The following is a 22463-nucleotide window of genomic DNA, read 5'->3' on the forward strand; positions in this document are numbered from 1 at the left end:
TTCAAGGGTATTCCATAACCCAAAGTGGACTGGGGTCAGTCCTGGGCGATCCTGCTCCCCCTCTTTGGAGGGGAAACAGGGGAACAGCAATGAAACATAGGAGAGGTGATTTTATCTGGAGAGGTGATTTCTGTCTGGAGATAGACGTAGAGAGCAACCTTCATCCTCCAGGATGGAGCACACTTGGGCCACAGTGGTTTGTAAAGTGGTGATGAGCACACCTGTCCCCACTTGGGGACAGACTTAAAGCACAGAGCTCCTGGTCCTGGCATGGAGCCCTGCCCAGATGGGGAACATTTCCTGCATGTGCAGGCACCTCTGCTGTCCTGCCAGACCTCCTGCCTTGAGGCCACCACCCTGCTGACTGCAGACCTGGCTGGGCAAGAAAGGGCATTTTTTTGGTGGGAAGATTGAAGTAATTGACCCAACAAGGGAGGGATGTGACCCACTAACCCACACCTCTTTGTCTGATGTAGAAAAGCTGAGGGTGGTCGAACACCCAGGCTCGGGATCTATCCATGGAGGGAATCCATGGGGGCACAGCACTGGAACAGCACAATCCCTCGAGTGCTTTTCATCTGCACAAAGGAAAGGATCCATCCATCCATCCATCCATCCCCTGCTCGGCGCTCCCAGGCGGGACTGAGCAACTCTCACTTTCAGCAGATTAAAGCAGCTAATCTGGTTAATGAAGGCAAATCAGCCCAGGGCTGCTGCTCTTCCCTGCAGCGGGGCGGGGTCACGGGGCAGAGCTCAGCCCTGCCCGTGGGAAGCCCGGGGCTGCAGCATCCCGAGGGGCCGGCGGGGCCGCAGCATCCCGAGGGGCCGGCGGGGCTGCCACCGCCCAGAGGGACGGCAAGGACAGCACGTGTGACAGGAGGCACCTGGGGCTCTGCCCCATCTCACCCTGCCAGGCGCTGGGTGCCCGTCGGGACACGGAGAATGGTGGGGTTGGCTGGATCGAGGGCGGGGATGCAGCAGCAGGGCTGGGGAGGAAGCAAGGGCTGTCCTGGGATGCTGCTCTGGGTCTGCATTATAGATGTCACCAGAGCGAGGAACAAGACGAGCTTTAAGGTCCTTTCCAAGCCAAACCAGTCCATGATCCAAAGGATGCTGCTGTCCTCGGGCCCTCCTGCAGCCCAGGAGGCAGTGCAGGGGGGCCTCTCCACCCTGACACCAGAGACAGGAACCACTGCTGCCAAGGCTGTCACACCTGTTTATGGACGCCTCCCTCCTTCTCCACCAGTATCACCAGCTGGGCAGCCCAGTGCCTGTGATGTCAACAGGGGGTGGGGAGGCATGGGAAGGGCTGGTGGCTGCACAAAGGTCTCCTCAGTGGGTGCTGCCAGCAGGACCAGGACAGAGAGGACGCTGCTCTCACAGACGCTGCTGGGTCTTCTCAGCGCCTCTGGGGCTGGGCCCTCCCCAGCCCTGCACAGATTTGGGGTTCAGGGTCCTGCCTCTCATCCAGGTGCTCTTTGATACCCTGATGGCTGGTCCTCAGCTAAAGCCCAACACCCAGCAATGAACCATCTTGTCTGACATGCTCCAAAACATGGAGAAGTCCCTCATCTCATTAGCTTGCTCTAGTGGTTAATCACTTAGAAACACATGCCTAATTTTTTAATTTGTTTAGCTTCAGTTTAACCCTAACAGTTCTTGTTATCCCTTCCTTTGGCAGATCAAAAGCCCTTTAGAGGCTGGGCTTTCCTCTTGGTAATCATCTCACCTAATCTTCATTATGAGAAGTCACTGAGCTACCAAGCTTTTCAGTCCCCATGGAAGGGCATTTTCCACGGCTCTTGGAACCACATTTCTTTCCCTGCAGCATCCTCCAAGTTTATTTTTCATACCCCACTTGAACCTCGCAGAGCAGGGTGCTCTGCTCACCTGGAGGCATTTCTGCTCACCTGGAGGCATTTTTCTGACCTCAGGCTACAGGACAGGCAAATTTTGCATTTAAATTCTTCATCTGAAATGTGGCTTGGCATGACCCCCCAAACTTCCTCCCTTGCTCCTCACTGTTTTATCAGCAGAGATTTTCCACTCTCTGCCAGTTACAGCAGGTCTGGGTGCTGCTGACCCATGCTGGGCTACTCTGTCCCCTCACGCACCTAAATATCATATCTAGAATCACAGAATAGTTCAGGCTGGAAAAGCCCTCTGAAATCATTGAGTCCAACGCAGCACTGCCATGTCCACCGCTTAAACCATGGCCCCTGTGCCACACCAGCAGTGACTCCACCACTGCCCTGGGAAGCCTTTTCCTGTTTGACAACCCCTTCAGTGATGAAATCTTTCCTAATATCCAGTGTGAACCTCCCCTGGCACAATTTGAGTTTTTTTCCCCTCATTTCACCACTTTTTACGTGACATGCAATCCCAGGAGCTCAGCCAGGTCCCAGCACCCTACCAGGGTGCTCTACCTCCAGAGCAGAGGTGGTGCTCAGGTCAAGCTGGCATCATGATCCTGGAACAGAAGCATCCATGGCAGCCCAGCAGGGATGGCTCCTCTGAGGTCTCCAGACCACTCTCCAGCTCACAGAAAGGCTCACTCCTAAGGGCTCAGGGCAGCTGCAGCCAAGCCTTGGAAATCCCTGAGGATGGTGATGTTCAACATCTCTGAACTTCTCTGCTTTTCCAGAAGCCCATCCTGAGCCTCTCAAGCTGTATCTTGTGGCTGCTATTTCTTCCTACAGGAGCTGGCACCACCAGTGGGGGCCTGGCTCCTTCCTTTTTTAACAGCCCCACACAGAGCTGCAGCTGTGCTGAGATCCCTTCTTGGGTTTCCTTCTCCAGGTTCCCTCCACTGCACTGAAATCAGCTTGGGCCAAGCTCCAGCCAAAGCAGCAGCAGTTCAAGCCACATCCCTCCACAATTCCATGCAGCACGTGATGCAACCCTGCTGCTCAGGAGTTGGGAAAGAGCCTCCTGAGACACGAGATAAAGGCATCTGGCAGCCCAAGAGCACTGAGATCTGGAACAGAGGTCAACCCGTCCAAAAATCCCCATCCAGCCTGAAAATCACAGAATATGCTGAGCTGGAATGGACCCACAAGGATCATCAGTCCCACTCCTGGCCCTGCACAAACATCCCAACAATCCCACCCTGTGCCTGAGAGTTTTTTCCAAATGCTCCTGGAGCTCTGGCAGCCTTGGGGCTGTGCCCATTCCCTGGGCAGTGCCAGCACCCTCTGGGAGAAGAACCTTTCCCTGATATCCAACCTAAACCTCCCATGACACAGCTTCAGGCTCAGGTCCTGTCAGTGCCTGCCTCTCCTCTTCCCTCCTGAGGAAGCTGTAACTGTGAGGAGTGTCCCCTCAGTCCCCTCCTCTCCCAGTGGCAGCCATCGGGCCCACCTAGGGTGACCCCACTGCACAAAGCACAGACAGCATCCCCAGACAGGCACAGACTGAGGTGGGGATGCCATCATCACCAAAGACGTCAGTCCTGATGGTGCTGAACAAGGAACTGCCCTGAGCACCCCAGGGGCTGGGGCAAGGGGTGACGAGTGACACGGGACAGCCTCCCAGTGCCCCCAGGTCAGCCGGTTTGCCAGGGCTGCAGTCACTGGCACTGAGTGACAGGAAGATCTCCAGGTGCTGAATGACTGGGCAAGAACACGGCAAATGAAATTCAGCAGTGACAAAAGGAAACGAATGCACTTGGGGGAAAAGAGCCCTAATTATACAAACACAATGATGGGCACTAAATTAGCTATTAACATGCAGGGAGGGGATCTCGGCAGCACTAGAGATAATGCTCTGAAAACATCAGTTCAAAGCTCATCCATCATCAAAAAAAATGAGAAAATGTAAGGAATGATGAAGAAAGGAGCCCAGTGCAGAGCAGGAATGTCATTAAGCCATGCATGGAGCCACGGCTCGAACGTGCTGGCAGTGGTCACCCCGAGACAAGGGCGTGAGGGAGCTGATAAAAATGATTAGGGACACAGAGCAGCCTCCATATGGAGAGTCAATCAACTCAGAGCTTCCACGTGAAAAGAGGCCACTCAGGGAGGGATATAAAGCCATCAGGAATATGGGGGACATGAATGGGAATAGATTGCTTGCAATTTCATACAGTGTGCAAGGACATATTTTTTAACATGGTGCATAATTAAATTGTGTAACTTACTGCCACAGGCACCCTGGGCACTGGAAATATGAACAGCACGGCAGGGGACAGGAGGAATCATTACTCATCCACCTCTTATTTCTCTACTCTCTGGCCAGTACAGAGCTCTGCAGACCAACCAACACCACGGTGCTCCTGGAAAAGTCATGTTTATCCCTCACACATCGTCCTGCCCAGCACATGGGGATCTCTCCCTTGGACACCTCCTGGATCCTTCTGGATCTGCCCAGACCAACTGCTTGGCACCCCTGGGACCTCCAGCTACCAAGAGCTACAGCCAACAGCTTCCCAGGAGACACAAGCTGGTGGATGTCCACACTTCAGCCCCACACACGGCTCCTGGTGAACCATGTCAACAACGCCAGCACCTGGAACTGAATGTGAAGGGGCTGCCAAACAGAGAGACTGTGGGGCAAGGGAGAGATGCCATCTCCCCAGGAAAGCAGCAGGACCCTCAGCACTATGGAGACTGCAACGAGGAACCTGGACTCTGTCCCTGGAACCCCAGTATCCCATGATGTCACACTATGGAGTGCAGCCTATATCCCCAGACCCCCCCAGCATTCCCTGATGTCCCACTATGAACCATGGACTGTGCTCCTGAGACCCCAGCATCCCATGATGTCCCACTATGAACCTTGACCTCTGTCCCTGGAACCCCAGTATCCCATGATGTCACACTATGGAGCATTGTGGCCCTCAGCATCCTGTGATGTCACACTATGGAGCATGGGCTGTGTCCCTGTCAGCTCAGCATCTCACACACATGACCACAGGAGCAGGATCTTGGAGTCCTGGTTCTTGGCCCTGCACTGTGTGCCTGACCCTGCCCATCCACCCCCTGTGCTAAACACACTGAAACCTGCACAAATATTTAAACCTGTCCTAGGAGGATCCAATCCTCTGCTGGCCTCCCAGAGTCTTCTGTGGAATAAGAAACCACCCCAAAACAGATCAAAGATGTCCACAGAGAGGCTGTTTAAAGGGAAAGAGCTTCTGGGCTTCCCATTTGAGGGGTATGTTTCCCTTCATGCTCAGCCCAGTGATTAGTGCTCTCCAGGGACTCGGAGCTGCAGAATGAATTTGAGAAGACAGAGCAGTGTCAGGCTGTTAGAGACTCAAAAAGGATCTTGGCTCCCCTGAGCCCCAAGGCTGAGCACTTACCATTCACATTTAACAACCAGACGCTTCCAAGGCAGGCAGAGGCCTCCCTGCTCGCCTCTCCCTCCCCGAGGACACCATTAGCACCTGGAAAGGGAGAAGGCACAGCCTTGGCAGCGCTCAGGGCTGGCCCCGGTGCGAGGCAGGGGCTCCGAGACGGCCTCACGCGCCGGGCTCGTATTTTTGGAAACAGCATCCCAGAGGGCTGCAGTGGATGCTGCTTGTTCTCCTGCCAGCCCTGACTGTTTTGGAAAGTTTGGTTGAGCTCCGTTTGGCTGCCTCTGAGCTATTCAAGCACAGAAAGGGGGTTATTGCTTACGGAGTGGGGGGGGGGGGGGTCAGGGGGGGGGGGGGGGGGGGGTCAGATTTTTTTTCCCGAGCACATTTCGGGTGAGGAAGCCCAGACTGGGGCTGCCGGTGCAGCTCCTGCAGGAAGCGATGCAGAGTCATGGCCAGCCCAGCAGAGCTGCTGGAAAGCATGTATTCAGAGCTGCAGGTCTGCTCTGCACCTTCTCTGCAGCCCAAACACGTCCACTCCCACTCCCCCCGCGCTGCCTCCACGCCTCTGGCAGCAGCCGCTGTGCCGGCAGACCGAAGGTTTGGCAGAAAAAGCTGGACAGGAGCTGGCAGGGCTGCTCCAGGCTGCACCACGAACCACCCCAGGAGCCCTGGACGCCCCCTCCTCTCCCTCAGCTGCTCACCAGCCTAACGCTGATCATAAAGAAACCTCTGTGCGTCTCCAGGGAAGCGGGACTCCGAGAGGGGCACAAAGCCTCCCGCAGCTGTGTGTTTGCAAACAACCCAGCTGAGCTGTGAAGAGGGGCTGAAAGCAGTAATTGTCTTTAATTAAAGGAGGTTGGAGGCATCTCAAGCTTTGACAAAAGACATTTCCAGTCTGCTAGCAGCTCCAGCACTCAGCGCCGCTGCAGCCACAACCCGGCCAGGGGTTCAAAGGCGGCGGGTGACACTGGGGACATGGGGACGTCAGCCCTGGGGTGCAGACGCAGCAGTGCCAGGGCAATGCCACACACCCGCAGGGCACGAGAGAAGGGCACGCCCTCACTCCAAGGAGGATGCAGGCAGGCAGCAGGATTTAATACCTGGGACCCCTACAAACCTTGTGCTTGGCACCAGATGTGCACCACATGTGCCTGTGTGGGGACCCAGCAGCTGCCTGAGGCATCCCACCCTCCTGCTGGACCTGGCTGCACGTGTCTGTGTCCAGGGGTGTCACCTCAGCCCTGCTGGGGTCTCAGCTCTGTCCTGGTGTGCCCTGGTCACCCCCACTGCACACAGCCAGGCCACAGACCAGACACCAAGGGCGCTGCTGCTGCTCCTCCTTCTGGGCTAATTAATGAATCCTGCTTATTAATGAGCTTCCTGGGCTGGCACGGAGCTCTGTCATGGTGCTGCATCCTTGCAAGCTCACGTTGGGCTGCATAGCCTGGCCCACAGCCTGAGCTGACAGGCACCAGACCCCCACCCACACGGATGCTGCCCCCACAAAGCCCTTTCCAGGGCTAGCCTTTGGTCCCAGCCATGCTCTGAGCACCAGGGAGATCACAATGTCTCCCTGAAGCTCAGGGTACCACAGCTCAAGGTAGCAAAATGTCCTCCTTCCCTCCTCTCCTCCATCCTCTGGGGCTGAGGCTCCCCAGGCAGGGCCTGCTGCCCACCATCCCCTGCTTTCTCCCTCCCACCTTTGCTTTTGGCCTTCCAGCACATCAGCATGCAGGAAATCACTACTCTGGTTTCCATGGAAACCCTATCATGGGGAGGCACCCCCAAAATGCATGACATGGTCGGTCTGGTGCAGCTTTGGTGGTACCACATGTCCTCTACCCCACCCCTGGCCTGGCAACCCCCTCCTTAGCTCCCCCACAGCCCTGGGGAGCCCTGGGTTAGGAAAGCTGGGGTGGAGGGAGGAATTCTGCTGCCAGAGAAACATCACTGCTCTCCTTGTTTTCCCAGAGAAGCTGCAGCTGCCCCATCCCTGCAAGTGTCCAAGGCCAGGCTGGGCAGGGCTCGGAGCAAGCTGGGACAGGGGAAGGTGTGTTGGAGATTACCAAGACAAGGTGTCCCTTCTCTCCCCATGGCAGGGAGTGGGAGCACTGGATGAGGTCGTTTAAGGTCCCTTCAACCCGAACCACTCCAGGATTCTTTAGGCAGGACTGAGCAGCAAACCTGCACCTGGGTTTGAACCAGAGGTCTGAACCCTCTGCTCAGCTCTGCACGCTCTGCTCCAACTGTTTGCCCACGTGTCCCCTTCATGCCATGCCCTCACCCACTGCATGTCTGCCTTGCACCTGGAGGTGCTGGAAAACCAGCCCTGGGACAAGGATAAATCCCTACCACGGCCCCTGCAAAGGTGCAGAGAGCCAAATACACCCAAAATCACATCCCAGAGGACCCACCCTGCCTGCTGGGCAGGTACCCATGTGAATATATTTGCCTGGGAAATCCTGGAAAGAGCAGCCACGCTCTAATTCAAGAGACAAAAACAAACTGGGATCACTTCCATCTGTGCCAGACAGCAAAACTTTCAAGAAGAAAAAAAAAGAAAAAAAAAAAGATCAGTTCTAATTATAGGGTATCATGAAGATACACACACGCTCAGATTTGTCACTCTGTTTCCAGATTAGCCCTACACATGGTGACAATGTGAGTGAGCACCAGCAGAGTGACATTCCTCTCCTGCTTCATAATCCCCTTTGGAAAGCAGGAGCACCAACCAGAGTAAGCACTCACTGAGGGTGAACCACAGCCTCCTGCCATTTCCTTTTATAGAATCCCTGTGGCTGGAAAAGCCCTCCAAGATCACTGAGTCCAATCATTAACCCAGCACTGTCAGATCCACCACTGAACATATCCCCAAGTGCCACATCAAGCTGTTGTTTAAACACCTCCAGGGATGGGAACTCCGCAGCTGCCCTGGGCAGCCTGTGCCAATGCCTGACCACCCTTCCCATAAAGAAATTTCCTTAATATCCAACTAAATCTGCCATGGCACAGCTTGAGTCTATTTCCTCTTGTCCTGTTCTTCATTCCCTGGAGCACAGCCTGACCCCCTCCCTGGTTGTCCCACCTTTCAGGGAGTTCTGCAGAGCCACAAGGTCCCTCCTGAGCCTCCTTTTCTCCAGGCTGAGCCCCTTTTCCAGCTCCCTCAGCCACTCCTAATCAGACTCATGCTCCAGACCTTTCCCCAGCTCTATTCCTGTCTCTGGACATGCTCCAGGAAGGTCCTCAGGCTGGGATTTGACTGGATGGAAAAGCAAACTGGAGAAAACCTGGAGATTACTTTTCCTACAACGCCTCCCTCATCTCTTATTCTTCAGTTGGTGCCACAGGTTCACTCCCAGGGTGTAAACTGAGAGTAAAACACCACCATTCCTGCCTGGATCCATGTGGGAGCTGAGGCAGGTGATGATACCTGTACAGGCGACAGGATGGCAGTGCTCACTGCCCCTATACCAGGACAAAGAGCCCTGCAAGGGCAAAGGAAGGCAGGCTTTAATCCATCATTGGGGTGCACTGTAGGGAAAGGGGAATGAGAAGCTTGTCTGTGAATGAGTCATTGCCCAAATTCTTCTATTCCTGTTTTCCCCGCTTTTCCTCATTCTGTTTTATTAATGAGGCTGCACAGATGCACTGAAAGGCTCAGAATTCATTTTGCTCACCATGCTGCAGGGAAAGGTCTGCAGCAGGAGTACTTGCACTGGGATAAACCCTCCTGTGCTTCCTGCCTTCAGCTCTGGGAATCCTCTGGGTGGTGGCTGGCACGAGGGAGCAGCTCCAGCATCCACTGCCTGGGCAGCCTGAGGAATCACCTTCTCCTGCTCCTCCTCCTCCTCCTCCTCCTCCTCCTCCTCCCTCCTTGAGATCTCTGAGAGCCAAAGGTGGTTTTGTACGGTCCCAAGTATCCCAAACCATCTAGGTGGGAGTGAACAGGGAATCTGCCAAAATAATCCTCTGGGATCCTCTGTGGTGACAGCAATATGGACAGACACTGCAGAACTGACACCAGGACATGAGGTGAGGGATAAGGTAAAAGGAAGGGGAGGGAAAGGGGCAGAGAAAGCCTCAGGAAAAACAGTTGGTTTCCACTGAAATGTCTCAGGAGAGAGACCAGCCCCTCAGAAATTCCAGATTAAGGGTCTGATGCCCAGCAATGTCCTTCATCCTGCCTGTTCCACACCCATGGGCACTTGGGGCCACTGCCTGCAGTATCTGCCCCCATCCACCCATTCTGCATGTCCCAGGGGATGCAGACACCCTGCCCAGGAAGGGCTGTCCTGAGGGGCAGGCACAAAGAAGAACAGTGATGGGAACCACTCCCTGCTGTCCCAGAACCAACATGGCCCTGATGCTGCACAGCCCCTTCCTGCCTCCCCCTGGAGCCTCCTGGAGAGCCTGGGCCATAAAAAGGCAGATCTGGGGCATCCCATGGAATGTGCTGTCTGCTGCTCCTGCAGCCACTTCAGAAGTCACTACAATCTTTTCCAAAGCCATCCAGCAAAGCAAGAGTGTTAGTCTGCTCCACGAGCTCCACTTCAGGCTGCACTGTAACTCTGACTAACCTGGAGGGTTTTGATAGTTTGAATGATGACCTCTTTCTCACATGATCATTTATTGTTCACTCTGCTCCTGTTCCTGTCCAGCTGTGGGTGTAACAAGCACAGGACTCTTGGAATCATAATGTTTTGGAAGGAAATTGCTGGCTGAGGTTTCAGCCTTAACAATGGTTTGAACACAGGGTCTCTGTGAGCTCCAGAAGTGCCAATAGTCTGAAAGTGCCAATAGACTCTAAAAGCAAGAGGCTGTCATTGTTGAAAACTGTCAGTGCCCAAATCCTGAAGATATTCCTTCAAATATCAGAAGGATATTGGCAGCTTGAATTTGCTCCTGGTCATAGGAGTTATTTCCAGCCTGTGGATCTCCAAGGGGGCCCTCACTTTAGGGGGCAGGGATGCTGCTGATGCCAGGGATCCCTGGCTGCTGCTGCAGCATCACTGCGGTACCCACAGCCCTTCATGGAGCTGGGGGCCAGTCCAAGTGCCTGGGGAGCACAACCATACACTCAAGCATCAAGACTCACGCTGGCCAAGTGAAAACATCAGTTTCTGCTAAGGTCTCTCTGGTTTCTGACACAAGGAGCAAAGCAAAAATCTCTGGGTTACCTCTAAGGACTCTGTGAAGGTGCCAGCTCCTTGGCAGGTTTCATTTCAACATGCTAAGGAGAAGAAGAGATCTCAGATTTTGAAAATCTTGCTGCAAAAACCTGGTATGGCTTCACAGGTTGTCAAAATGTGTTCACACAGGTCCTGTTTTGGGTGCCAGACCACAACCTTTTCCTGCCTCCCCCTCCCAGGCTGCTTTCCAGACCCAATGACTCCTACTTTCCTGCTCATGCTATTCTCTGCTCCCCATTTTCCAGTCTCCACGACCTGCCATCCTGCAAACTACCAGTTTCTCTGGTCCTTCAGCCAGTTTCCCCACTACCTGGACTCCAGCAAAAGCATTCAAGCCAGGTGGGCAGAGGGATTTTGCCCTATGAGAGGAAAACTCCTGCAGGAGCTCCCAGCAGGGAGAAGTCAAGGATGTGGTTCAGAGCCTCTTCTGTTTAAGCTCTTGGGAAGCATCCAAAGAAGGTCCTCAAGGATGGGGAAAGGTCTGGAGGGGGAGGCAGGAGGTGTTTAAGTTCCAACCACCCAAACAAGGACTGAGCATCACAGAGCAGCATCACCAAACTTAAGGTCTCCTTCAAAACATGACAGTAAAAGTGTATTTTCCTTGGTCAAACCTAATTAAACCTCATTTGAAGTTTGGTCTGTGTTAACGGAGCCATTGTATGAGCTATGAACACTTTGATTCAATTTCCCAACCTTTATGGGGACTTTTCTGTGCATTTCCCAGTGATAGATTATGTTTCTAAGGCATAAGGGGAACAAGTTTCCTTGGAGCTAACTAAGCTAATCATGGTTTATAGATTAAATTCTCTGTAAGGTTTTTACCTAGTGTGGCTAAAATCAAAGAGCTGTGCTCTAACTGAGCACATCTGACTCATACGACATCAGAAAAACTTTAAATCAGAGCAGAGAATGTCAGAGGGTATTTCCCAAAATTAAACGTACAATACAATCTCTTGGCTTTGGTCCAACTTGCTGAAAAATTTCAAATCAAAAAGAAAAAAAACCTCAAAAGCAGTATTTTCTCCAATTTTCCTAAAGTTACATATGATGAAGAATATTCTCCTCCCACCCCATAAAAATCTAGCACTGTGAGAAATTCAAGGGAAAATCCTCCTTCCCCCCCAAGATCTGTGAGAGCTTTCAATCAAAGAAAAAAACTAATGGCAAAAAAATACATTCCCTTCATTTTATGGCAATAATGAGTTAAAATCCTGGAATCCTGGGCCTGAATCCCAGCTATTCATTTCAGCTCCTATTAATGTTTACCACTTTTCTCAGAATAAAAATTAAAAAAAAAAAAGGGGGGGGGAGGGGGGAAAGGGAGGCCAACGAAGGAGAGAGAGGAATAAATGCTGCTCTCCCACCAGCGTCAGCACACGATGCTGCCAGAGCTGCTATTCCCTGCTCACATGGGTGTAGCAGCACCAGGAATGTGGTGTTTGATCCAAAATGCTGTTTCATCTGTAGAAATCAGTCAGGGGGAGATTTTCTCCTGGGTACGTATCAGCTCCAGGAAAGCACCCGTGTTGCTGAGTGTTCCTGTGCCCCAGACGGGACCCCAGCCCCAGGTCTGCTCTCACTGCCCTCCCCACATCTCCTCGCTGCTCCCAGCACAATGGGATGGAGGGAGCAGCCCATCCCAGAATGGGAAGGGGGGCAGAGACTATCCCTGCAGTTCTGTGCGATCTTCAAGGTCCCTTCCAACCCAAATCATTGTGAGACCTTGAGCAGAGGGATGAAGGGGCTGGGGAAGGGGTCTGGGAAGCAGCAGCTGTGGCAGATAGTGGCAATGCAAAACTCCACCATGTTTCTCTGAGGAATGGACATAATTTCCATCAGGAAACTGGGCTTTGCTGGACCTGAGATCTTCATCCTCTCCAACCCAAGGGATTCCTGACCTGCCCACACTGATCAATGAGAAAATGCTGTTCCCTTCTGGGCTCCCATGGGCTGCTCCCAGGTCACCTCATGCATCCTGCTGAGGTCTTTGCTACACCATCACAGCAGGGCTGGGAGAGCTCCTGCTGCTCAAAATCCACTCTCACGTCCTGGAAAACCTCATCTCCTTCCTTTCTTGTAGAGAAAATGTTTCTGTAGAAGGTCTCAGTCCATTCCTTGTCTTGAATGCAAAATGAGAAAGGAACTCTCATTTCCTTTGTTTCCCAAGAAGGTGTAGTTCCTCAGAAGCTGCATTTTCTATTCAAGGTGAGTGGTCCATCTCCTTCCTCTGGTAGCACATCTTTTGCCTCACTCCTGGACCATGTGTGACCCTCCCTGTGAGATCAGCATCTCTTGGGGCTTCACACCACCAGCAAATCAATGCCTCAACCCCCCTGTCTGACACCCCCTTGCTCTGCCAAGCTCCCCTGGGTCCTGTTCCAACCTCCCAAAGGCAAACTCCAACAGGAATGTGCAGAGGACAAGCACCAGGCAGGTGTGGAGTGGCTCCCAGTGAGCAGCTGCAGTCTCCACCACAGCCCTAATTGGACTCAGAACATGGAGAGGTCAGCAAGAAGAATCAAAGCCATGGAAAGAAAGACGCTGTATTCTTGCTTCCCAGACAGAGAGGGAGGAGAGGGAGAAGCCCCAAAAGCAGTATCCAACAATGCCACCGAGCCCCAGCCGGCTGGGAGCATTCAAATTGTCAACAAGCCTGTAGAAAAGGCAGACAAATTCCTGTTTTGTACTTGGGAAGGAGCCAGGTGATGTAATCATCTTTAAGGATGATGGTGGAATACTTTCCATTCCAGCAGTAACTCAAGATGTTAAATAGCAGCCACTAAAGTTAAACATTGCTAAATCAGCCTGTCAGGGCAGCACCTACCTAAGGGGGTGTAGGTGATGGACTGGGGCACACTCAGCGCTCACTTTCCACACGCCGTGAGGCAACAGGGTGTTTCAGAGACGGAGGAAAAAGCTATTTGCTAAATGAGGCAGTTGGGCTATTTTAGGGTTGCAACATCAGTACTAGTCAAATAAGGCTGTGACAGCTCCAGGACTGGGTCAGTGAGGGATTAAAGGAAGGTAGGGACAGTAGTGCCAACCTATGTGCACTCAGGGAAAACGGATTAAGGCAAATTAGCCTACTACGGGTTTTTGATGCAATACAAGATTGACAAGACTGATTGGGGGGGTAATGGCATTAATGTCACACCCCCAAACCTCTGCAGAGCCTTTCCCTGGCTAACACACGGGATATTTTGATTCTGAAATCAGTGGCTCCACCGACACCATGGGACATCCTTGATGAATTAAAACTTGGCAGGCAGACACGGCGCGGCCGGAGATCCGAGCGGGGCTGTTTCTGCTGCAGCCAACAAATGTGGTTTGTGCCTCTGGGCTGTTTAGCATTTTTATCAATGACCCAGGAGAAAGCCCAAAGTGTTCCCAATAAAGTTAGCTGTTGACATGGAAGCTGTGGTGTGGTAAATACTGAGAATGATGAGTTCCCGATACAGCAATCCCGATGCCCTGGGCACAAGCAAGCAATGTGCATTTCAGTACAAACGTGTCAAATCACACCTACAGGGACAAGGATGCAGTCCCAGCTCTCCCAGTAGCACTAGAAAGGACCAGGATCCTCCAAAAGCACCCAGAGAAATGCCATTGCCAAAGTGGTTTAAACAAAGGGGGGATGCAGGCAGAGGGAATCTCAGCATCCCCTCTGGCATGCAGCTGATCACCATGAGCAGCCTGTATGTGGGGAACTGGATCTGCCAAGGGAAAGGCCAGAGCAATGCCAAGGGCTGGGGAGAGCCAAGAAAGTTGGCTGAAAACCTTACCAGAGGAGCAGGGGCCAAAGATTACCCTTCAACAGGCACATGGAGCACAGAGGTGTGGCGATGGATGAAGCTCTCTGAGGTGGGAGTGCCAGCAGAGTAAGAAAGCAGGGACAGCCTCTGGAAGCATTTAACGGGCAGTTCTTTGTCTCTGGAAACACTTCCAGAACAATTGGCTGTATCTGCTCCAGTTCAACCAGGAATGCTTCCTGGAAGAACTCGATTACCCCTAGAGCCTTACAATTTATTGGCTGGGTCCAGCACTATCAGAGGAGGCCCAGACCCGAAACAGGCACAGAGCCATAAATAGCCTTTTATCATGAAAACATCACGTCCTCATGGGCCGTGACTGTGAGACAGCTCGGACAGGCCCTGCTCCAGCACATCAGGAAGCTGCTCTCAGCCCTCAGCACTACTCGGTCCCTTCCAAATCCCAAGTACAGCTTGGGTGTTTCCCACCCTCTGTTCTGGAGGGATGGCTCGGGGTCCTTGTCACACGTGCCTGATTCCACATCACCCACACATGGTGGGGTGGTGGCAGGTCCACTGCCCTGAACATCAAAATCACAGCAGGGAAGGGGACCCTGATGAGGCCTGGGGCTCCCCTCAGGGGAGGCCCAGCTCCACCTTAAGCTGCAAAATCAGACAATTTCAGAATGGTTTCGGTTGAAGAGACCTTAAAGCTCATCCAGTCCCACCCCCTGCCATGGGCAGGGACACTTTCCACTGTCCCAGGCTGCTCCAAGGCCCGTCCAACCTGGCCTTGGACACTTCCAAGGATGGGGCAGCCACAGCTTTCCTGGGCAACCTGTGCCAGGGCCTCATCAGCCTCACAGCCAGAAATGCCTTCCAAATATCCCATCTGTCCCTGCCCTCTGTCCATCTCAAGCCTCTTGTCCTGTCCCTCCATTCCCTGTCCAAATTCCCTTTCCAGCTCTCCTGGAACTCCTTTAGGCAGTGGAAGGGGCTTTGAGCTCTTCCTGGAGTCTTCTCCAGGCGAACGCCCCCAGCTCTCCCAGCCTTGGCTGCAGAGCAGAGGGGCTCTAGTCCTCACAACGTCTCTGTGGCCTCCTCTGGACTCACTCCAGCAGCTCCACATGCTTCTGATGTTGGGGACCCCAAAGCTGGAGGCAGCATTGCAGGAGGGTCTCACAAAAGCAGAGCAGAGAGGCAGAAAACAGAGCCAAGGAGAAGACAGCTGCCAGCCTGAATCTGACTTGTTTTCTCCTCTTTCCATCAGCTCACCAGCTCCTCTCCTCCTCAGAAAGGCCTGTGACCCCAAGGGATGACACCAGATGTCTCTTGACAGCCAGAGAGTGTCACCACTAGCTTCTGCAGGGCAAAACCATCTCTTGTCACCCCAGCAAGACCAGGACTCCCGGTGCTCAGTGCCGTAGGAGCACAACAAAGAGAACACAGAGACCAGAGATCCCCTGCTGTGATGGAGAGGAGCTGCAGAAGGGATGAAGGGCTGAGCTGCTGGGAGCAGCGGCCATCAGCTGCTGTCCCTGAGCAGGCACAGGCCGTGCAGGCGCATCCATCCGCTGTCCAGCCAGCCCGGCAGCACAATGGCTCTGCCTCCGCTGTGGCTGAGCGGAGCCAATGGGTACGGGAGAGGGAGAAACGCGCTCAATGTGCTGCATGGGAGGGACGGGGAGGGGAGGGAAGGGGGGAGGCGCAGACAAAGAACAGGGAGATGGAGAGAGAAAAGCAGGCAGGGAGCAGAAGGTGAAGCAGGGAGGACGGGGCTGGGGGAGATGTGTGTGTGCAGCCCCTCGCAGCGAGGAGCTGGGGAGCGAGCGGAGAGCAGCGCAGAGGAGCAGGCAGCCACCCCTCGCAGGGCCCTGCAGGAGCGGCAAGGCAGGCCCAGCGAAATGAAAATCTCTTAACCACATGGAATTGTTAACTGCCCCCAAATCCTTTTGTGCTGGGGCTGCGAGCTTAGAAGAGCTTAAGCTGTTAGATGCATGAACTTCCTCCATAAATATCCCTTGTGCACACTGCCGCGAGCAGGCTGGCGTGCTATTAGCCAGATGAAAAACCCAGCGGAGAAAATGAGCAACTCCTTCCAGCTGCACAGAGGGGTTGTCCATTCCTTGGGATGTCCTTCTCCACCTAGACCCTTTGGTGGGGCAGGACCGTGGCCCCCCATGCTCCCTGCCACGTCCTGTTTAGGCGCCTGAGTGTGTGAAAGAACTTCACCCCCAAAGCCAGCTCAGATTTGCTATTGTTTTGCTTCTGGAAAAGGGCCCAGATTCCCTCCCACCCCTGGAAACACGAGCAAACCTGCCAGCCACATGTAGGAGTGAGTCCTCCAACTCAGGCGGCTCCGCCGCTGCCTCCACAGGGACCGGGGCAGGGACGCGGCGGGAGAAGGGCGGGGATGCAGGGATACATCCCGCAGGTCCTTCCCGAGCAGGGAGGGGATGCAGGGATACATCCCGCAGGTCCTTCCCGAGCAGGGAGGGGATGCAGGGATACATCCCGCAGGTCCTTCCCGAGCAGAGCTGGGCCGAGCAGCCCCTTCCCAGCCCTTTGTGCGGCTCACTGGGAGGGCTGGGAGAGGACGGGGATTCCATGGCTTTCCTGCCAACTCTGTGTCCGGCTCTCCTCCCAGTCCACACTCCTGTTCTGGGGGCTGCCAGGGAAAAATGGAGGGGCACAATCCTGGGGTGCCATCCAGCCCTGATTCCACCCCACATGAGAAGAGGAAGGGAAAGAAGGAACGGAGAAGACAAAGGCAAAGATCAAAGGGAAAGAAAAGAAGAGGGGGATAAGGGAATAGGAAGGGGAAGGAAAGGAAAAGAGGAAGGTTAAGAGGGAAGGGAAGGGGAAACAGAAGGGAAAAGCGAAGGGGAAGGAGAAGGGGAAAGGTAAGGAGAACGGAAAGTAAAGGAGAAAGGGGAAAGAGAAAGGGGAAGAGGAAGGGAAAAGAAAAAGAAAAAGGGAAGGGGAACGAGAAGGGGAAGGGGAGGCAGCCCCCAGCCAGCTGCCCCATGGAGACGATGGGCTGCCGGCCACCGCGTGATTAATGAGGGCGGGGAGCGCGGCCAGCACCGGCTGCAGAAACAGCTGCCGAGGTACTGGACCTCCCAAAATCCTGCTGCTGCTGCTGCTGCCCAGACAAAGAGGGGACCGGCCTCTCCCTCCTTCTCGCTCCTCCGCTCTGCGGAGGCCTCGGCCCCCGCTCCTGCCTGCTCTGCTCCCCCCAGCCCTGCGGGGATAGGGCTCTACAGGAGGGGTCCTGGGAGCCCCGGGGTATGCGAGGGGACTGTCCCTTGGCTGGGCCCGCAGTGGCACCGGGGAGCTCCCCAAGAAACCCCGGCTGCATCAGAGCAAAGCACTGTGCGGGGCTGGGTCTGCTCCGGGAACAAACAGGCTGAGACGGAAAAGCTGCCATGAATCACTGGGGTTTCTGGTGTTGCTACGGATGCTTCACTTGGGAGCTGTAAAAGCCCCGTCTGCCCTTCGAGGAAGGGATTAGCCAGGCTCAGTTTCCAGCAGGACTTCCTTGCTGTCCCCATCCCCATCCCTGCTAAGGCTGTAAGACACTTGATCTGCCCGAGCTCGGTGGGAAGAAGCATTCAGTGGCTAAGCGTGGAGTAGCTGAAATAATGGATATTAAATGATCCCCACAGCACACCAGGACCTGAATTTTGGTGCATGAGCAGCCCAGACACTAGCAGCAGACAAGGAACCCTCTCCAAGGGACCATACAGCCTGCAGTTCCTACTGAGCACAATCAGATTGTCCATTGCCTTCTTCAGTGTGTCTGTTTCCCACTACCAGCACCTTCCCCATGCTTGGTTCTACCTGGCCAATGCTTCACAGCCAGAACAGAGGAGACACAGCTCCTCCCTTGGCTCTGCAGTGGCAAACAACGCGTCTATAAAGGATGTCAGAAGCCCTGGCTCTCCTTGGAGTGTGCCGATGCTATTGGAACCGCAGAGGGATTTAGACATTCAGCCAGGTCAGGGGAAAAGGATCCTGTTTGCCAAACTCTGTGGTTTGCTCCGTGCCTGGCACAGCTGCAGGTGCCCATCACACAGCTCTGGGGTCCCCACCTCCCTCCCAGCAATCCCAAGAGCTCCTTTCTCAACCTTCCCGAGCCCATGTATGACTGGACAGGGGCACAGACATCAGCTCAGGGAGTGGGGTGCTGAGCCTCTTGCTGGCCTGGGACCAGGCAGGCTCCATGGTGCTCAGCGGAGCTCAGCAGGCACTCACAGACTCTGCTTTGAACATCTACAGCGGGAGGAGAACATCTATAGAGGCAGAACATAGGGCAGGAATGCTAGCTGTTGGGGATCACAGGGGCCAGGTAGCTCTGAAGAGGCCATGACCACGTCCTGCCCTGGGCCATTTGCACCTCACCAAGAAAACACTGTAGACAACTTGTTCCCTCTCACTGCACCCTTTTGGTACCCTGCATTCCCCTCATACAACAAGAGATTCAGCCCATGCCAAAGCACACAGCAAAACCAACAGCATAACAGCCCCAGTACTTTGGGAGGCAACTACAGATTGGTGACATGCACCACACGTGTGTGCCTCCAAACCCTGAAGAGCATGGATGGCACCAGCAACATGTGCCAGCCCTGAACCCAGTGGCTCTGGGGACCTGGAGGTCATGTACAACCTCTATAATGGACGGATGAGCCTGGGGCAGGAAGTGAGGAGCTGGGGAAGGAGTCAGCCTCCACACATGCCCCTCTGCCACCCCTGCCCAAGGAGATCCCTCCCAGACAGTTCATGCAGATCCCAGATGCAAACCCCGAGTGCCCCCCAGCAGAGGTGAGCCCGTGGTTACCTCTGCAGACGGTCCCGTTCTCCACCGACTCATAGCCGGCCCGGCACATGCAGCGGCCGATGGGCACCAGCCACTCGCCATCACCATTGCAGTACAGCTTGATGGGCACGTCCACCTCCTCGGCATTGGCAATGCATGTGCCCCTGGCTGCCACCAGCGAGGTGCTCTCTGCTCCCGACAGGGTTTCTTGGAAGACGGCCCCGTTCTGGATCACACGGGGACATTTGCGGTAGAAGACACGGACGGCAATCAGGGACATGCAGCCCCCGTAGTCCTGGAAGGCCAGGTAGAAACCATTCTTGGAGACAGGCCCAAAACTGCGCACCTCAGTGTTGATCTTCATCACCCGTCCACCTAAGTCTACCTGTGAGAAGCTCTCGTCAGCAGCAATTGTGTCCACCTTCATCCAAGGATTCTCCATCCAGTTAGGAAAAGTCTTGGTGGCCGAGTCAAAGTCTGACTCGAAATAGTACAGGTTAAAAGTCTCCTTACAGGAGCCTGGGACATTTGGGATGCTGCTGCAGTCCCGGACAGAAAATTTCATCTCCACATGGATGCGGTGTGCTCCTCGCCTGCGGATGTACTTGGTCCGGAGCCAGTTGTTCTGGCTGGATTCAAAGACGTTGCACACCTGGTAGGTGCGGATCGTGTTCATGTTCTCATCGTACCCACTCACCTCTTCCCACTGTGGGCAGGACACACACAGTCAAGGGGCTGCTCTGAACGGGCGCTCCCCACCCTCCTCACCTCTTCCCATCCCCACTCTGTGCCATGTAGGCTCTGCCAGCCCCAGCTGCCCCTCTCTGTGCCCACCCCATCCCACAAGCTGTCCCAGAGTGCCCAGCACCTCCTCCCAGCACCCCCTGCAGATGCCCTGTACCTGCCTGGGCAGGGTTTGACCCACACCATGTCCCCTGTGCAGACAAAGGGGCCCCTTGGAGCCACCTTGCTGCCACGAGCACCATGCTCCATGTGTGGATTCAGGGTCAAGCCTCTCTGCTGCTGGCAGGACAGCAAGGCCACTGCTCTGCAGAAATGGTTTTAACAGGGACTGTGTCTATGGCTGCATTGCTGTGCCTCTGGCAAAAGAACACAGTGCCTTTAGCACAAGGATTCCCACCAGCGCCACTATGGTTACAGACATGGCAAACAGGACCTGCTTCCTCATAAGCCACAAAACCTCCTGCCTGGCTGCAGCCAGTGCCTCTTCCCAGGGGCAGGATGGGACCACAGCCAATCCTGCTGTGCTCCCAAAAAGGAGGTGCTGGGCAAGTCCCACTGGAACCCTCATCCTTGCCCCTTCGATGGTAAAATGCTATGGGACTCCTCCAGCAGGTGTGCTCAGGTTCCAACCCCACCTGTCCTGAACTGATCTATGGGATGCAGACATGCCTGCAAGCTGTGCCATGACAGCAACATCCTTCTCAGCAAGACAGCTCAGAGCTGACAGGTTTCCCCATGGGAAGCTCTGCCCAGCTCTCCCCAGCTGACTGACTCTGCCAGCTCTGGAGGGAGCTCTGTAGAGTTACAGAGAACATCCTGAGCTGGAAGGAGTCACAAGGATCATCAAGTCAACCTTGTGGCCCTGTACAGTCACCCCAACAATCCCATGCTGTACTTGAGAGTAGTGTCCAAACACTCCTGGAGTTCTGGCAGCCTTGGGGGTGTGCCCATTCCCTGGGGAGCCTGGGCAGTGCCCAGCACTCTCTGGGGGGAGAACCTCTTCCTAACATCCAGTCTAAACCCCCTTGATACAGTTCCAGCTGTCCCCTTGGGTCCCCACAGAGCTCAAGACTGCTGTGACATCCTCTGGCCTTCTCCAGCTCTCTGCCCTTTTCCCAGGCTGTTTGTTCCCAAATCCTCCAGTGCTGGTTGCCTCCAATCTGTGTAGGATGGGGACATTTCAGAGAGGGAGATGCAGGGCATGAGCTGCAGCCTGTAACTGGCCACTGCTCCTCTGTGGGGAGCACCAACAGGGAAGGGTCTTTGTGGGAGGAGAACCCTCAGCTCACAGAGCATCTCCTCCTGCCCAGACCCTGCTGGAGTGCAAAGCACCTCCCCGCAGTCCCATCCCCACCCAGGGCACCTGTGTGATGCTGGCAACAGGGACCAGAATCCTGCTGGCGTGTGACACAGTCGCAGCCAGCTGGAACTGCTCCTTCTGAATTTGTTCATAAAACTGCTGAAGTGGAAGCCAAGCTGTTTCTCATGGATGTTACACCCCAAGCACAACCCTGCCCTGGATGCAGGATCACAACACCCAGGCCAGGGCAGCAGCACAGCCCAGATCCAGCACCAGTGCCAGGACCAAATCCAGAGAAAATCCTGCAGGAGCACAGCACCAGCCCCTGAGGTTGTAAATGGCCTCACAAGGGCACCCAGGACTGGGGGGAGAGGCTCGGGAGATGGGAGACAGATTGCTCCTCGCACATCAAGGCTCACAGCCCAACAGAAGGCTGTCAGGGAAGATCCCCAACAGCTCCAACCACTTCAGATTGGCAGTAGCTGTAAATCTGCTGCCAGGGCTGGGGGACAAGAAGTGCATCCTCGCAAAACACAGCCGTAGCATTTGCTTTGTTTCCCAGAAATAAATTTGGTGTGTTAGTGGAAAATTGCAGGATCTCCCTGCTCTTCAGGGCACTGGTTGGGAGGGGAGCGAGGGAATCAAGGACAAGGCATGCAGAAGCAATTCCCTCCCTTGCCCTGCCTCTGGTGTGGCTCTCCCTCACCTGGACCATTCCAGACACCTACCTTGGCAGCTACCAAAACCAAGGGACCCCCCACCACACCTGCCCAGCCCCCAGGGAGGGTAAGGACATGAGCCCAGGGAGCTCAGCCTTGGTCAGGCAGGAGCAGCACATGGTGGAATGAGGGTCTTCAGGACTTGGGATGAACAGGAGATGCTGGAGGCAGGGCTTGGGTACATATATGAATGGCACAAGAGCTTCAGAGCCAGACATAAAGCAACTGTTTGGGCTTTGGGGTCTCTAAAAATCCCCAAAAAGGAGAACATGGCAGCTTCTGTCTTCCAGGTGATGCTGGCTGTATCCAACCTGGCCAGCCACCTCTGAGTGGGATGCACTGCCTTGTCCTGCCCATAGACATGAGGCCATGAAGGCACCACAGAATTGTCACCCATGATGAGCACAGAGCAGGACATGATGTGCCTATATCCCCTCTGAGGGCCCTGTCCAGAGGTGGAGACAGGAGACGATCCCACCAACCGCTGGGACTGCATTGCACTGTCCAGATGGGCATCTCCACCCTGATGGGGGACCTGGGAGCACCCTGGGGGCCAGGCTTGGGACCCCCAGCATCCTCCCACATCCCTGCCGCAGCGAGCGGCTGGCTCCAGACTTCCCTTTTCCCAGATGGGAGAGAAAGTC

General features: G+C 54.6%; 1 protein-coding gene across 3 annotated transcripts in view; it reads right to left on the reverse strand.

Moving 5' to 3' along the window:
* Positions 1-22463, reverse strand: part of EPHB2 (EPH receptor B2) — a 125092-nt gene that overhangs the window by 61660 nt on the left and 40969 nt on the right. For all 3 annotated transcript variants that reach the window (XM_041463450.1, XM_041463449.1, XM_041463451.1), the window contains exon 3: positions 19078-19762. In XM_041463450.1, the coding sequence (XP_041319384.1) occupies positions 19078-19762 (685 nt within the window). The remainder of the gene's footprint in view (positions 1-19077; positions 19763-22463) is intronic.

Source organism: Pyrgilauda ruficollis, unplaced genomic scaffold (assembly GCF_017590135.1).
Source record: "Pyrgilauda ruficollis isolate IOZ18807 unplaced genomic scaffold, ASM1759013v1 scaffold165, whole genome shotgun sequence".
Taxonomy (NCBI): domain Eukaryota; kingdom Metazoa; phylum Chordata; class Aves; order Passeriformes; family Passeridae; genus Pyrgilauda; species Pyrgilauda ruficollis.